This window comes from Empidonax traillii, unplaced genomic scaffold, assembly GCF_003031625.1.
Source record: "Empidonax traillii isolate 1590-97213 ecotype Southwest subspecies unplaced genomic scaffold, ASM303162v1 scaffold155:size2260171, whole genome shotgun sequence".
Taxonomy (NCBI): domain Eukaryota; kingdom Metazoa; phylum Chordata; class Aves; order Passeriformes; family Tyrannidae; genus Empidonax; species Empidonax traillii.
The window spans coordinates 1,229,034-1,245,746 of NW_020955348.1; the positions used below are offsets into that span (position 1 = coordinate 1,229,034).

The following is a 16,713-nucleotide window of genomic DNA, read 5'->3' on the forward strand; positions in this document are numbered from 1 at the left end:
ATGGTTTTCAGTTTTTCTATGTTTTGGACTTTTTGTTTTGGGGGGTGGGAAAAATCTGTTTCAGTGGAACGAATGGATCCTCATTTGTTAAATGGATTTCTGTATCAAAAAAAGGGCTTAAAAAGTAAGTTGTTTTGTGTTCAATTTTGAAATGAGTTTGTCTGTGACTTAGAAAGTTTAAGGGTATGATGTGTCTATGCAAATACATTGTCTTGAACTGTTATTTGTTTTTATACCAGTCTGCGTGCAGACACGTTTCTAAGCATTTAGAATGGATGATTTAACAAAAGTCAGCAATTCTTCTGAAAAGCATTTCCTTCCCTGCCACAGGATGGGTTTTGTCAAGCTATTTTTGTTCATCTTTGCATTTCGTTTCCCAGGTGGTAAAATATAAATCTGTGGATTGATAACTAAAACCCTGTGATGAAGAGGATGTTAATCCAGCCTTCCTATAACAATGTCTTATTGCTTTAATTCCTTTAATTAAATCATGGCTTTAATGTATAATTGAATATTTTACCTTCTCATCTCCTGTGAGATAATTATGGAAAGTAACTCTTTCCTGCTATGTTAAGACCAGGAAGTATCCTGTCCCTGTGACTGTGGGTGCAGCCACAGCCTTTCAGGCAACAGCATCACAAATTTTAGGATTCAAACTTATGGTAAGAGAAGTTTTTTCAGAGGTAGCCATTCAGATGGATGTAATGCACCTGTGTGCTCCCTCACAAAACATGGACACATTTCTGATCAGAACATAGACTTGCTACTTTTTTTCCTGCAGATGTGCCCCCCTTTCTTAAGATCTCCAAATACTGTGTGAAAACGGGGAGTTATCGAAGCGTTCCAAACTTTCCTTTTTTCCCAGCAAGTCAAACAGCTTCATGAAGTTTTTCAGTTTAGTTTGACTCATGCATGTACAAAATGTGATAAAGCAGCACTCTGCAGGTGACATTTGTCCCTTGCTCATGGTCTGATGGGAGCAATCCCACATTTGGTGTTCAGTGGATCCATGCAGTGCTGCAGGTTGGCATTCTCATGGAAAGCAGGTGCACTGGAGGTGGTGAGTGAACGTGGCTGGGCCAAGGACAGTGCAGGGCCTTTCCCTGGGGTGTGTGTGTGACACACACGGGGTCAGCACCCAGCTCTGCCTCTGTGTTTGTGCCGGAGCTGTTACGCTGTGCTGGGGGTTGTGAAAGGAACGCACGTGAAAGTGTGGAGATCACAGTGCAGGGAGCTTTGTATTGCTTGATGTGCCGTGTGATTTAAGACATAAAATGGTGATTTCCTGGAACGTGGGAGATTCAGAGGTCAGCTGCACTGTGCTATGGCAACTGAGACAGGACTTGTAACTCCTCTGGGAAAAAGCTCCTCACAAAGAGCAGGGATTAATTTAATGAGCACCTTATGCTCCCTGCACAATATCTACTGCAATCTTTGCTTCTAATCCACTTATTATGGGCAAAGAAATTTATCTGGTAGCTCAACTATTGGATTTTTTTTTTTTTTTTTTTTTGCCATGCTATTCTCCCTCCCCCTTATACATTGGTAATAGCTCTTGAAACTCTCAGAAAATTTAAAACATTGATCTTGCCTACAGTGGTAAATAGTTAACGATTTCTGTATGAAATGACATGTCTTGCATAGTCACTGAGACAAACTTACAGAGAACATAAGGAGTATAAGTAAGCTTCCAGAGAACAAGAATTGTGCAGTATGTGTGTTGTTTAGTAGATTAATTTTGTGTGTGCGTGTATTACTTTGCAATAAGTCGAAGATCTGAAATACAGTAAGGAGTGATCTTTTGATTAGCACAATGAAGTAAAAGCTGGAGCGAGAGATCTACTCTGTGCAGGCTGTCCCACACTCAATATGGAATTGCTTTCCTTACACTTTCCCTGTCTTTTCATGGCTTTTGGTCTGTACATCACAGGTGACATTGATCTGTTCCTTGTGACTCTTTGGATATTTAGTTGTATAACCACAGAGGCGGTCTCTCAATAAGATACGAGCATGTTAATTACTCCTAATTACATTTTGTGCACAATAGCCTTGCCTTGGATGCTTGTCCCGGTGGACACTGCTTTGTCCATGACACCTCTGTGGTTTGGAGCCATTTGAATGGAGCAATTAGAAGCCCACACAGAGCTGTTGTGTAACTTGCCCTCTCCAGTACAAGGGTTGTCCTGCCTCATTCAAGTTCACTTTAATCCTGTAGCCTTGCCCAGTGGGCTTCTACTTTATATTATGTAATTTATAGTCTCAATCTGCTCTCATTAGAGTCGGCCTGTGTTGGAAATGCCACCTTCTGTGTTAATCTGTAGCCATGTGACTGCAATAAGTCTTTTAATCAGTTATTTAACAAAGGAGCTACCTATTTGTTGTGTGTGTGGTCATTTGTTACACTCCATTAGCAATGAAATCAAGTCTATTCCATTGTGGAAAGCATTTGTTAAAGTTTCAAACTGCAGAGGATCTATTTTAGACAGAGAATTTTTTTTTTTTTTTCTAATTTGACTTGCCTGTAGAGTTCTGGGAGCACATATTCTCATCAAGCACCTAACTTACCTTTCTCTCTTTTTTTTAATTACTATATTGATTTTGGAATTATCTTTTCCCCCCTAATATTTTGCAGACTGAGGCTTAGGTTAGAACCATTTTTATACTTCTGTCACTTGAGATATCAGACTAAAAGCAACACCAACCCAAGCTGTGAGTGCAGTTGCATCCTGTCCATCTGTACACAGCATTAGCAGTTGGTACAGACTCAGGTACACCAGATCCATGCACCATTTTAATTTATCCTTCTCCTGTAGGAATCTGTATTTCAAATCTAAACACCCTTCAATTTTATTTAACTCGTGACCCCTTTGTGGGAGGGCTGGTACATTTTAGTTCAATAATTTCTTTTTTGTGAAATAAAAACTCAGACTTCAGTAGAACCTATATATATATATATATTTTATTTTGAGTAAAACTAAAGGATGCATGCATTTGTGTCCACAGAAGTCTAATTAGGCTTGAACAATAGCCTGCAACATGTTCACTGGGATCTTAGGAAGCGCTACCCTTTGGGCAAAGCACTGACCTGACAGATTTCATCCTTCTTTTGTGTTTTTCACAATGAATTCACACTGGCTAACCTTGGAATAGTAATTCAGATTAGTTTATCCTGTGGGGGGGAAAACCCCAACCTTATAAAAGACTGATACAGGATAAGCAAATATACTCAGGGTTATTTCAGATATTTCTGTTGGTTGCTCAGTGTGGTCTGGGCCAGAAATTTCTGTGGTTTAGTCAGTCCTTTAACTTGTTGCTAAAAATCTGAACTGTAATAGTAGAAGGGATTTGATTGTGCTTAGTCTGAGGGTGTAGAATTACTTTTCATTAAACACTTCTCACTGGGTATTGTGGTGACAGAACTCAGGGTCCAGTTTCTGGATAATAAAGATATTAAAACCCAGCTGTCACTGACTTTGAAATTACTGTCAAAAAAAAGTGTGAAAAGTTACGTCCTGTGTTTAAATATGATTACACAAGTCAAAGATCTGCTGAAAACTAGTGAGTAAATATAAAAGGTTTCAACACCTACAGTTTAATTAAAAAAAAAAAAGTGAAATCAAAACATCTGGATTTTGTGATAAATGTTCCTTATCTGTGCTCATCCGAGAAACAATTCTCAGAAACCATAAGCTTGACCCAGGAGATTCAATAGTTGTTTCAGTGGCTTGATGGAATAAAACCTCCAGGCTTCACAAGAGCTGGGAGCATGGGTGCTGCAGAGGGGAGACACAGTTTTTCTCTCTCTCTGTTTTTTTAATAATTAAAAAATACCTGCAGTGTGTGCAACTTGTGCCTGGTAGCTGAGCTTTCATCATCTCATAATCTGGGAGCTCTGTATGGCATCTGTGTGGGGTTTTTATTGCTCTCTAAATTGCTCATCTTTGACTCCTGTAGACTGGAAACTGTGATGTGTGAACGCTTATCTCTGGCTGGCAGTGGAAGACAACACAGCTGGATAAATAAGAATCGTGTATTCTGGGACTTCTCTTGTTTCCTGAGTCTTCCTGAGCTGGTAGAAATCGCAGAGATCTGCTAAATGGAATTTCAAACTTATTTGAAGGGCACGAATATGAATCTTGTGGTGCAGCTGTGAAATGACACAAGGGAGGGTGTGCCTTGCAAACCCAAAACCTGAATATAGAGCAGACGTGCAATCCCTGACACGGAGAGTGACACCCAAATACATGTTAATGTAATTCCTGCAGTACAGTTCACCTTTTATCCTCACTATGGTGACTGTCTGGGAATAGGACTTGATTGCTGAACATATGTTTGGAAAAATCTTAAGCCTAGACTTTTAACACAAAATACGAGTTTCTCCTCCTGACAGTCTCATTAGTTACACAAGTTTGTATCAAGTGCCAAAGTACAATTTACAACATGGAATAATTACTTATGCTTTTAGTTTGAACTAAGTTTCCTAACTGAAGAAACTGAGCAGAAAAAGGAACAGCATTTAATTCACTAATGGGCTAATAGGTGGCGTTTCAACTTCTGCAAATAGAGTTTATACTCACATACATGATAATTATAATGATGATGAGAGAAAATAACTATATATACACACTTTTATTTATGTATATGACTTCATTATGTGTACTTGTTTCAGGATCAAGGCAACGGTAGTTTATATTATCAAAACTGAGCTTTTCTTTTCATTTTATTTTATAGAAAAAACGAAAACAGAGTACTCAAGATGAAGATACAATCAGTATCTGCAGCCTGGATACAAGTGTGAGTAATTTCATTTTCTTTTTTACCTTTCCTCCCCTACCCCTTAAACTAAAATATGATTATTAGGGGTACTCTGAAATAAACTCGTCCATCTTCTCAGCTGTATTGTTTTCATACATAGCATGAATAAGTTACTCTGCTTCTTGTGAAAAAATTGAATTTGCTATATTACTGCTCTCATTGTCTCTGATAATACTTTTAAAAGAAAAATGAAAAGTTATAGTGACAGTTTATTGTAAAGTAGCAAATCTCTTATTAGTAAATAGTTATCAGGATAAAAGGGAGTTTTGAATGCAGGACTTAAATCCAAACCTTTTCTGCATTTGCATGGGTGTATGAGAAATTTTCTCTCACTTGCCAGTGGTGGTTAATGCTGCTGTTGTGAAACTGTGTAATGGGATGATAAGATTGTAAGACCGCTGCGTGTCACTGCTGAAGTGATGTGCTCATCACATCCAGCTCTGCCACCCTGTCACACACTTCAGATGTGAAGGCCACACCAGAAAACGTGTTTTATAAAAGCCACACATTTTATAATGTGTATACTTTTCAGTACAAGTATTCGGACTTGTGAATTTTTTAGTTGTTTCTGTAAGTGAAGGTGAAATACTGACTTGTTTTATAACTTAAAAAAATTACTACAGTGACACTATAGTAATTTTTAGCTTCTTTTTAAAAGTAAATTATAAGGATCAAACTCTTTCTATGGATTATAGTGGATGTTGAATCCAAGTTTTAATGAGGGTAATTATGCAGTAAACTGCAATATGTGTTGTTTTTCCTGTTAAATTGTGGCATAAAGGTACACTGGCAGTTATCATTTCAAATCCATGGAACTAAAAAAGATGTAGGAAAATATATTTCCTTCTGTTCAGTGCTTTTATCAGTATTTTCAGTGCTCTGTTTACAGTCAGCTGTTAAACCAGTTTTCCCTCTCTGCAGCCTCTCATGTAGTACAGACAGAAAATGTAAGTTTAAAAACCAGAGAATAAACACTGCTTGTTTTAACAGTTTTATTTATTAGCAGGTGTCAAAGCTAGTGCTGTGCTTTCTTTAATGGTCAAATTTTCATTTTGGTTTGAAGTCTATGTGCTCTTTGAAGAAGCAATTACTTTGAAGGGCTCACCTGCCTGGATGGCTGCAGACAAATGCGAGCTCTTGCAGGCACTTGAAGTGAGCTGGGTAGAATCCAGCACCATTCTGCAAATCATAAACTCACAGTAGCCTGACCTGGTCTGTGAGCTAATACTTTAATGTTAGTTAATCCCATTAGACCTTACACTGAGCCCAACTTCAAAGGAATTGTGTTTCCTTTAAAGGAATTTTAAAGCAATTGTTATTCTTCAGGGAAAATTCAAAATTGTTGACTGTTTATTATTATTATTATTATTATTATTATTATTATTATTATTATTATTATTATTATTATTATTATTGACAAATTGATAGATTGTTAGATTCATTACTCTGACCTGGGATGGAAAATGCTGGGTTTCACTATTTTTATGTTTCTGTAAAGAGTGTGTATTTTATTCTTCTATAAGTAAGACAGTTATGTAAAACTCTTGTGTAGAAGTTGTTATCCTGCTGTAAAAACACTTGGATGAGTATAGTTCTGTATTGATCAATAGCTAAAGATGTAAAAACTGTTTCAAAAGTACAGCTTCTGTTAATAGAGGAGGGTGATCTAATGTGGTTGACCCCTGAATTTGGCCCACAGAAATATAGACAGGTATTCTGATGATCTTATCGGGTATGACCACGACTGTACTGGCTCTTGTGTCTTTGGAACTTACTTTGCCCTGAACTCTTCTACGTTATAATTTTTCAGTTTCCTGTTTAGTTTCCTGATAGATTCTGTCCCTCATCACTGACAGGAATTGCTGTTAAAGGCTGCTTTGCCTCTGGCTGTGACAGAAGACTTGAACTGTCACGGTGACTTAGAAAGTGAGCCTGGCATGTGACTTTAGAACAACAGCCTTAGGTTTTTTAGCTCCAGGTGATGGGTCAAGTGTGCCCATCAAAACTTGGAGCTGTTGACACTAAAACAAGTTGGGCAGGAAGAATGACCCATTTTCTCATGACTTGTGTTCCTGCCAACTAGATGATAATCCCCCTGGTAAAGGAGGACTCCCACCTTTGTGAGCCTCCTGGACACAGCAAATAAACTTTTGTTTTTCCTTTCACATCATATTTTGTTGGTGGATAATGATAAAGGCAGTGCTGAGCGTGCATCTAGATTGAATACTGAGTGTTTCATGTCATTAGAAAATACTGGGGGGTCTTTCAGCTACCCTGTGGAATGTTGTAGCACAAAAGGACCGTGGGAATCCAGCAGTCCGTGGCTGAATACTCACCTGTAGAGGCATTTTGTTCTCTGCTTGTGCTTAAATGCTATTTATACTGGGGAGAGATGTATCTCTTGTTGACATGGGTTTGACATTCTAAACAATTAGAGATTTTGTTACAGGGCAGAGATTTGGTTGTCTCTTGTTCTCATGTTTGTGAAGGCAAATGTCAGAAAGAAGGAAAATTTCGAAAAAAGAATTGGTTCGTATCTCACAGAAACCAGCTGTGGTGGTGTTGTGCAAATCTACCTTCCCCTGCTGGGTTGCTCTCCACTCTTCATATACCAAGTAACTTATGCCCAAAAACATGAGTGGGGGTGAGGCTGGTTTAAGGGAGAGGAGGATGTTGATGAGAAGTATCTACAACAATCGAAAGTTTGGAACAGTTTCCATATGGAAAACAAAAAAATAAACTGAAACCTGTGTAAACTGAAATCAAATATACTGGGGAAAAAAATTGGTGGCTGATTAGTTCTATATATCAATGTACAGTTATTAATTCTCTAGTGATTGAGGGCACAAAATAAAACTGTTTGTAGGTTCCAACCAAATAAACTAAAAGGGATGTCTCTTCACCTAGCATGCAGTGCACAATTCTGGCACAGGGTGTTCTGGACAGCAGAGATTTTGCAGAAGTTCAAAAAGCAAATTGGGCAAATTCATGGAAGAATAACCCATCAAGAGCTATTAAAGTGAGTGAAGGCATCCAGCTGGAGAAACCCTGGAACCTGCACACTTGTGAGTCTGGGAGAGGGAACCACGTGTGCATCACTCAGTGTCTGCTCTGCTTTCACACCCTGCCCTGGACAGCTCTTCTTTACTATTGTTGAGAAATTGTGCTGGCCTGACACCCATCCTAAGCCTTCCATTAGCCCAGCACACACCTCCTTTTCTTCCAAGCAATGACAGTTTTGGAATGATTTAATTAGGGCTCTAGGCTTAGTTGTAGCATGATGGAAATAACTAAGTGTTCAGGTTCCTTTGTCTAGTAACTCTCTTATGTCCAAAAGATGTCCCAAATTGTTAATATGCATATCTTCAATGAAAGCATTTATTTTCCAGAGCAGTGGCTAAGAATATAAAAATTTGAATGCATGTGTTCCCTATTACAAATTGAGATTCTAACTGGGATAATTACATATCATTAAATTTTTACAGACAATAAATCTCTCAGGCTGCGCAATAAAATTGGGTTTTATTAAATAGCATATGTATTTAACAAATAAGTGTGTTACACTTTTGTGTTCAACACACTGTCTAGTTTACATGATTAGGTGAATGATCCTGGTTGGTTCTTCCAGCTCCTTTAGCTGCTGATGGAAAAAGCGTGTGCTGCAGTCACTGCTGTGCTGCTTCCCAGGCATCACCTCAGGGCTCTGCCTCTTTTTTGCACTTAGCAATGGAAAGATCCAGCCATCCTTACTGTCTGAAGTTTCCAATTTGTGTAAATGTATCTGTTGGCCACCTTTGTCCAGGAGAGGGTGGGGGATAGCAAAGGAAGAGGATATTAACTACTTAATGACTGGATTGCTTCATACCCTGGATAGCAGCATACATATGGGTCTCCTGCTAATTTACATCATCATCTGTCTACAATCTTTTTATAAAAATGGGGTTTCATTTTTTTTCTCTGACCATTGCCAGGCACACCTGTCTTTTCCATGGCAATCAGTCATACAGACAGAATTTCCTTTCACAGGAAATGCTGGTTGGAGCTCTGCTGACTCAGGACAAGGACCAGTAGCCTAAGCATGTTAAATAATCTTTGTATTTGTTTAGTGAGCTGGACTGTTTTGATGCTTCAGGAGTTGATAAACTGGCTTATTAAACTGACTGGTTGCTCTTGGCTCATTTTACTGCCAGCTTAAAGAAGTGGATTTGCAAATCCCCTCAATGTCAAATAGTTTGTGATAACTTGTGGCAGATGTGACCAGCAGACTGTGAGGGTTGAGTGCAAGAACATACAAGGCCACTGCAGTCAGAGGTTTGTGTTGAAAGGAAAATGTGCCTATTTTCTGACATGGCATTGTTCATATTGGCCTCATGTTGAATTAATTCAGTTAAGAGACTTCAGCCCATGCAATTAAGTCAGCCAGTGTTGTGTTTCATGCTCATGCTCTTAAAATGATACGTGCTAGATTTGCATATGCATATTGGTTAACAGATATTATATCATTAACGTGGCTTACAGACACTTGAGGTTTTATAAATATCCCTTTATAGCTTGGGGAACTGGGACAGAGAAATTGAGGCAGCTTGAAATATGATGGAAGGCTAAGTACTTTTTTTGTACTTAAAACACCCTCCATGAGCTCTACTCTGTATTTCTCCTTGTCTCAGACACTGTCTCTCCTTAGTTAAATTCTGAGCAGCTTCTGGATTATTTCTGTCTGTGCTTTTGCTCCTTGTTGCTGCTGTAACTTTTGTTCTTTCCTCATTTGCAATGTGGGTCTTTGGTACCATGTGCCTCATGAGTCTGAACTCTATAAAATCATAATTAACTCCAGAGGTATTCAGAGCAAAAAGCTGGTAAAACCAAATGCAAAACTTGGACTTTTCAGAATAAAATTATACTTACTTGAGCAAAATTCTGTTCAGAAAAAAATTTATTGTAAACTCATGGAAGTTGCTATTGTTTTCTTGTTATATTGAGGAGAAGGAATATACATCAAATATTTGATGAACTAGACATGTGAAACACTTCCATAAAGAAGGTGAAATTTCAGTAGATTTATTTGTTTTGGTTATGTAGAACAGTTATCTTTACTGAAAATAAAGCTCTTCCAAATGGTCACTTATTAGTGAGTGAACTGGAGAAGTCTTACAGCTCATCTGTCAACTTGCAAGCTAATAAAGTACACCCTAGTATAAAATACAAACAAAAACTTACCTAAACTTAAGCTACATTTGCATACACTAGATCACAGTTCATTAATTTTGATTGCTTTTAGGGTGAAGTGATCATTTCTTATGTATTTGAGAGTCAGTATAACTGAAACATTATTTGACCTAATTAAACTTAATTATAAACTCAATAATATTTGATTGCTAAGATAGGGCAAGCTAGCTTTATAAGCTTAGAGAGGATTACTTCTACATCAGCTTATCAGAGTTGAGATAATTAAAATATATATTGTATCTGGGTCCTTTTATTCCTATAAACTGAAGTCTGTTGTGTGTTCACTGTATAAAAGGCCTTCAGCTTGCCCAGTAAGATGTATACAATATATCTGAATTATTCATGACTTCTAACATCACACTAATATCATGGGCAGTCAGTGCTCCATCTGGACTCAGCCTTCATTATGCAGTGACTGTTCTTAATCCATTATTAATCCATCATATGATTGTCATAGACTAGGCACTGTCTGCTGGTGGCATTATTTGGAGTAATGTCATGTATCTGTTTTGTTGTCATGCTCTGTTTTGTTATTCTCTTGCTATTTCTCATTAAACAAGGCCTACAAGTGCTCTATTGGAAAAATGGATAAACTGCTGGTCATGCTGGATTGGTAAAACAAATTTTTCTTACAGTTTAGCTCAGACTGTAACAATATCTTACTGTGACTCACCAGCATCTATTTGTCTGCTCCTTTTTAAACTCATGTCCAAGACATTATTTGATACAACATCCTTTCCTACAGTGCAGAGAATCCACTGACCTCAGGGAAATTGTTCCCTTTTATTACTTTCTTCTTTTCAGAAATTGGACATGGAAGAAAACATACTTTGACTAATCAACAAATATGGCAAGTTGAGTTCAACTCTTCCTGTTTGCAAGACTATTCAGTGATCCTGACTCTGTCAGGGTTCCCAAAGTGGTTTTTTTTCTTCCTGTACAGTGTTCAGATTGTCTCTGTAGTTCTAATATGCTATGTATTTCATATAAAACAAGGTCTGTTCACAAACAAAAAAGAAAGAGTATCTGAGAATACCTGTTATTTAAGTCAGATCTATAACTGAAAAAGGACTGAAAAATTGGAGTCAGAGAAGGATAATGTGGTTTAGGAAGACAGGCTAGAGTCATCTTGTCTTTGGTAAACTAATAAAGCTTTAGGAAAACAAATATTGTTGCCAGTGGGTCTCTGAAGTTATGTTTTATAGAAAAATAATAGTGTACATGAATAAGCAGTGTTTATAATAATAACGTGTATATATATATATTTATAAACTTAATATTCATTTATACCAGCATGTCAAAAAAATTATCAACTAATTGAAAAAGAAAAATACCAGTCCTTCTGAATACCATGTTAAAGAAATCATATATTGTTTGTAATGAAATAAAAGCATGACCAGAATGATCCCTGTGCTCTGGCAGAATTTCTGAAGCTGTTGCAGTTCCAGCAGCAGGTTTAACACAGGCAAAGTATCTTCAGACAAAATGGAGAAGGGAGAAGGGGCAGAGGGACTTTCAGGCATCATGTATGTGGAATTTATGTAGAAGGTATAAATCAAATCTTCAGGTTGTATTTTTTCTTCAGGGAAACAGGAGTTGCTCATGTCTGCACTAACACACAGAGATCTGTCAGTGTTTGTACTTGGTCTTGTGAGGCTGCAGCAGTGCTGAATACAGCAGGATAATCACCTCTCTGGATAATCATCACCTCCCACCTCTGTGTGAGGCTGTTTGATGTCCCCCGGGGTGGGTTTGCCCTCCTCTGCTGGCTCCTGCTGTGCTGCTGCTGCTGCTTTGTGCTCTGCAGCCCCTCCTGTCCCAGTCCTGCTGTGTCAGTGGTGCCGGTGCTGTTGGGCACAGCCAGTACTGGCAGATTGGATCTGGTGGAACCTTTGTCTGGTCCTGCTCCACAGGAGGTCAGTGAACGATGGGGAGAGCCACTGAAACCACTGTACAGTATAAGGGAAGACCTTGAGGGGTTTCCTTCACCAAATTATGTAAACCTATTGCTCTGGCTGACTTTGAAGTGGTTTAATAGTCTCACTGAAATAACTGCTGGAAGTCAGAGGAACTATTTAAGTGCTTGACATTAGATAAGTTTGTTCGAGTGTACTGCACTGCAGTAGGAGCTGTAGACTTTAAATTCCATGCATTTTGTAAAATCTTTAGAAGATGCATTATTAAGGGACGTATCTCTTCTTATCTGGAAAAGGAAGCACATCCACTTGGTACTTACAATCTTGACTAAAAATGGCAGAGTTGGACTGAAAAAGTTATTGTACTGGTAAGACGTGGAACATGTCTCCAGACGTGTTGAGGAAAAAGTGGTAGCACAAATTCCAGAGCTAAGGATGATTGATATGTGCATAAACATACAACAAGCAGTAAAAATGAAATAGAAATACCTGAGTGGAAAAAAAAAAAAAAAGATAAATTTAATTTATTGTATAAGCCCTTTCCTCTGCTTTGAGATTGTTTATTTGTGCAATTCTTGGTACTCTGCAGTCTCTGAGGGGGAAGTAAAGCATGATTTTGTGGGGAACTTGTTGGTTCCTAAGAAGTGATTTTGCTTCTTTTTTTTTTTTTCTGATTAAGCATATTCAGTGTTACTGTTCCAAAACTGAAATGTGCATAAGTGTGTGGAGCAAGAAAGATGTGATAAAACCCCTTCCAGAAATCTAGAAAGGCTTTTCAGATTATTGCTTATACTTTTGCCTTTGGGTATAGTTGTTGATCGAATTTTAAATTGTGATAAATTCTTGGGAGCTGTGGGAGACTTGTGGTACAAATCTGGAAACAGATTATTCCAATTCATAGACTAGGTGGGGTTTGGAAAGATGCCAATTTTTTCTTCCTTGCAGCTTGTGCTGAACTCTGCAGCAGGATTCTGGACTGCTTGTGACAGGTCCTTGGCCACCTCTGCATAAACTGCAGTCCAGCATGTCTTAAACTGCAGTAGTGTTGTGCATGGTATATTAAAAAGTATTTTTAAAATCAATTTTCTTTAATATATTTTCAGTCTTTGAATAGTCAGGCAGATGGTGATTAGCAGGGCAGTATTGTCCATTTACTGTTCATATCACGTTGCTGTGTAGCAATTTGATGAATTGAATGTCATTTTCTTGGCTGATGCTGTTTTTCTTCACGAAATTTCACCATAACTGAAAATGGCAATTGAGGCTTGAATTCAGTTTAAGTTACTTTTGGGTTACAGAAGCAGGCTTGGCGTTAGCTTATTTTCAACATGACAAATTGGGAGCATTTGTGAACTGAAATGAGCCAGATGTTATTGACAGCTCTGAGGTTGGATATCCATTAAGCATTGTGTGTGCTGATTGGTTTGATGAAGATTTGCAGAGGAGATTTTCATAATGAAATTGAATCAAGTAATGAGTTACTGTAATTTGGTTTATTTAGAGGTCAAAATAAAAACTGGTATTAGTTCTATAGTGATGAATATTGTATAATCCAATAAATTTTCTAAAATTAAGTTCTATACACCATTATTGGTAACTCTATTTTATACTGAGTCTCTAATATGGACCGTGCAGACATAATTTGTAAGAAAAATGAAGGCTCCATGAAGCAGTGTGCTGTGTGTGGCCTTGACTCAGAGAGTTGAGTTTTTCCAAGTTATGTTAAACTTTTGGTTGAAATCATGTACTTTTATTTATTGCATTAAAGAGGGAAAGGATGGCCCATTCATCCTCAAATAATAACTGCTGGAAGGGTTGGACATAGTCCAGTGCTTACTGAAATCTTAAGTGGAAGTCAAATCAGGATTTCATTGAATTAGCATGGCTGTATGTTTAAACTCCAGACATTCCTGCAATGCCAGCTCCATTTTGGCTGTGGCTCTAGGAGTGACCAGCCATAACAGGAAATTAGGTTTGTGTGTAAAGACACCAGGATGCCTCTGTACATCAGAGCATTAAGAGAGGCCTTGTGAGGGCATTGTCCCATCCATCTCGGGGGTTGAATTAAATGATTACGAAGTTATTCATTACAGAGAGTTTTGCAAGGTTTTTTATAGAAGCCTCTGCTGTTTCTGCAGGCAGTCCAATCTAGAGCTTCTGTGTCTATCGTTAGCAGAGTTTTTCTAGTCACAAACCAGTTTAGGACGTTGCCTTAGTCCATGCATGAGCATTCAGATCAATGTAAGACCACAAAATCCACCAGACAGGTATGGGAAGGGGATTCCATACTACACTTTCACTGTAGCCAGAACTACTGATAACCACTTATTTCAGGTGATGCCTTTTGCTTAGGTAGATCAGAGGAACTACTATTTGTTTCAGCAAATGCAAAGTTAATTTTATCAGCATGTTGATCTAATTTTCATTAAATAATAGATAACATCTGCCTGTATCTTCTGAAGAAATTAAGACGATATAATAAAATCTTATATCAGACTTTGTATTTTTTAAAGCGAGCCACAGGAAAATTATTATCTAATGACTAATTCTAGCCAGTGAAAGTAGTTTTTTTTTTAAAAAAAGGAGTTTCACTCAGATATCTCTGGTGATATGGGCTACTTGGCTTGTGTTTATTCCATCATGAGCCTTGAGTTTTCTGTGTAACCTTCAGTGAACCATCAGACTTCTGTCCTGATCAGATTCTTGTCTGACAAATGCAAGTAATGATGGGTGTTTGTTCCCCTCAGCTGCTGTGTGACCCAAATGCAGGAATTCCCGGGCAGGGTCCTGCTCTGCCATGGCCGGTGGCTGCAGCTGGAAGGGGATGGACCAAGGCCACTCCCTGCAGAGCAGTGTAGGAAGGCACAGGCAGGTGAAGTGTCACACAGACATTTGCAACAGGATTTTCCATCAAAGTTTCACCGGTTTTCTCTGGGCTAATCTTTGAATGCCATGGTAATCTTGGAAAATTTTCTCTGCATAGCAGTGATTTCTCAATTCATTTGGTAGCTCTTAGGGAGCTCTTATCTCTCTTAGGGAAGTGGTTTTATTATTATTTCTACCATTCCATTACCACTGTAGCTTTGTAATCGGGACATCTGAAGGATATCTGCTTACAGCTGCTGACTCACTGCCTTGTTCCTATGCCATGGTGGGGAAAGCAAATGGAAGCTCAGCGTGGGTTTGGAAATGCTCTAAGAGCATTTTATGAAAGAAAAAAATGAATAGCTTTCTTTTTACAAGTGTGTGAATGCGTTTCTCTATGGGATATTAGTGAGTCAGCTCTACTGGTGAACAGAAATGCAGAAAAGAGAATTAAAACTTGCAGAGCAGTAAGTCTGGTGGTTAAGCTATACCTTATACCAAAATAGCAAGACTATTTTGTTGCTTCAGACCTACAGGCAATGGGCCTGTAATGCACCTGACATCACAGGACCCTACAGGTCTGCCTTACAAAAATTAGATTTTAGGGTTAGACTGAAAATTTTCAAGTTTATTTTGAGCACTGGACTATTGTAAAGTCTTCCCTCCTGGATGAGGACTGAACCTCTCCAGTGGTAACTTCGGATATATTTACAGTTATTTGAACTTGTTCATTAGGATGGCCACAAAAATTAGTCAGCAGAAAATACAATAATTTTGTTGTGAACCTGTAAGGTTTATTCACTCAATTCTACATGTGCAAGATAAAATGTAAATCTGCTGCTACCTTGGAGGATTGTTCAGTTTACGTTCTCTGTACTCTCTTCTGTCTTATCTGCTAAATCAGCCATTAGTTGGATTAAAAGGTCGATTTTTTTAATTGATCTGTTAATTCTTAAGGCAATGGTTTATAGCAGTCTAGCTGATATTTTTTACCACTGTTCTTAGGAAACCACTACTGAAAGGATTTGACTTTCTCTTAAGAAATGTTCAGACTTTGATCTGCTATTTTTGTACATAGAATATACTATTTTAGCTGTATATATGTTTGCCTTGTACTGGTGTTAGAGGTTGCCCTTTGAGTTTTGTTTGCCCCTAAGAGCTTAATCCCTTCCTGGAGGAGGGATTCTCGTGATTTATCTCAGTAATCTGGCTTCTTTAGTGAACATTTGATAGAACTGGAAACTGAACCGCAATCTGTTTAAAGCTCTCCTTCCTGCAGTGCCAGCCCTTCAGCTGCACTACTTACAACTGTATGCCTGGTTTTTCTTAGGCAGTGATGGATGCATAAATCTGCAGAGAACTGTCAAAGTTGCTGAGGCATTTAATTTCCAAACAACTGTAGGTAACTTAATACATTTAAATATCTGTTGCTGTGTTCTTAATGGTTCTACTCGATTCTAACTCACTGTGCGAAAGTAATTGACTTTTGATTAGATTTTCTAAAAATGTAATTCAGAAGATGGCAATAGGCCACTAGTCTGGTTTTTCTTTAGCATATTGATTAAAAACACTTTATGAATTTTTGTGGATTTCCTCTGAAAACTGTTATAATTTGAGATTTTTCCCTTCCAAATTACCTTACTGTACTGAATTATGTTTGCAAAGAAATGTAAATTTGTCATCCTTATGTTTAGAACAAACCTGGTTTTAGTATGAGCCTGATGTGGCACAGCACAGCTTAAGTGACCTATCCACTTGATAAAGTAGAATAAGGCAGTAAGGTGGTGTTGGGAATGTTAAGTTTATTCTATACCAGCTGCATATTGCTGAAATAAATTTCCAATTTATAATGGTTTAGTTTTACAATTACATGGATAACTGAATATTAAAG

The 16,713-nt window shown here is 38.0% G+C and overlaps 1 protein-coding gene across 2 annotated transcripts in view; it reads left to right on the forward strand.

The window, feature by feature from the left end:
• The window catches only part of ARHGEF3 (Rho guanine nucleotide exchange factor 3), a 103,373-nt gene that overhangs the window by 48,193 nt on the left and 38,467 nt on the right, over positions 1 to 16,713 (forward strand). For both annotated transcript variants that reach the window (XM_027884789.1, XM_027884791.1), the window contains one exon: positions 4,732 to 4,794. In XM_027884789.1, the coding sequence (XP_027740590.1) occupies positions 4,732 to 4,794 (63 nt within the window). The remainder of the gene's footprint in view (positions 1 to 4,731; positions 4,795 to 16,713) is intronic.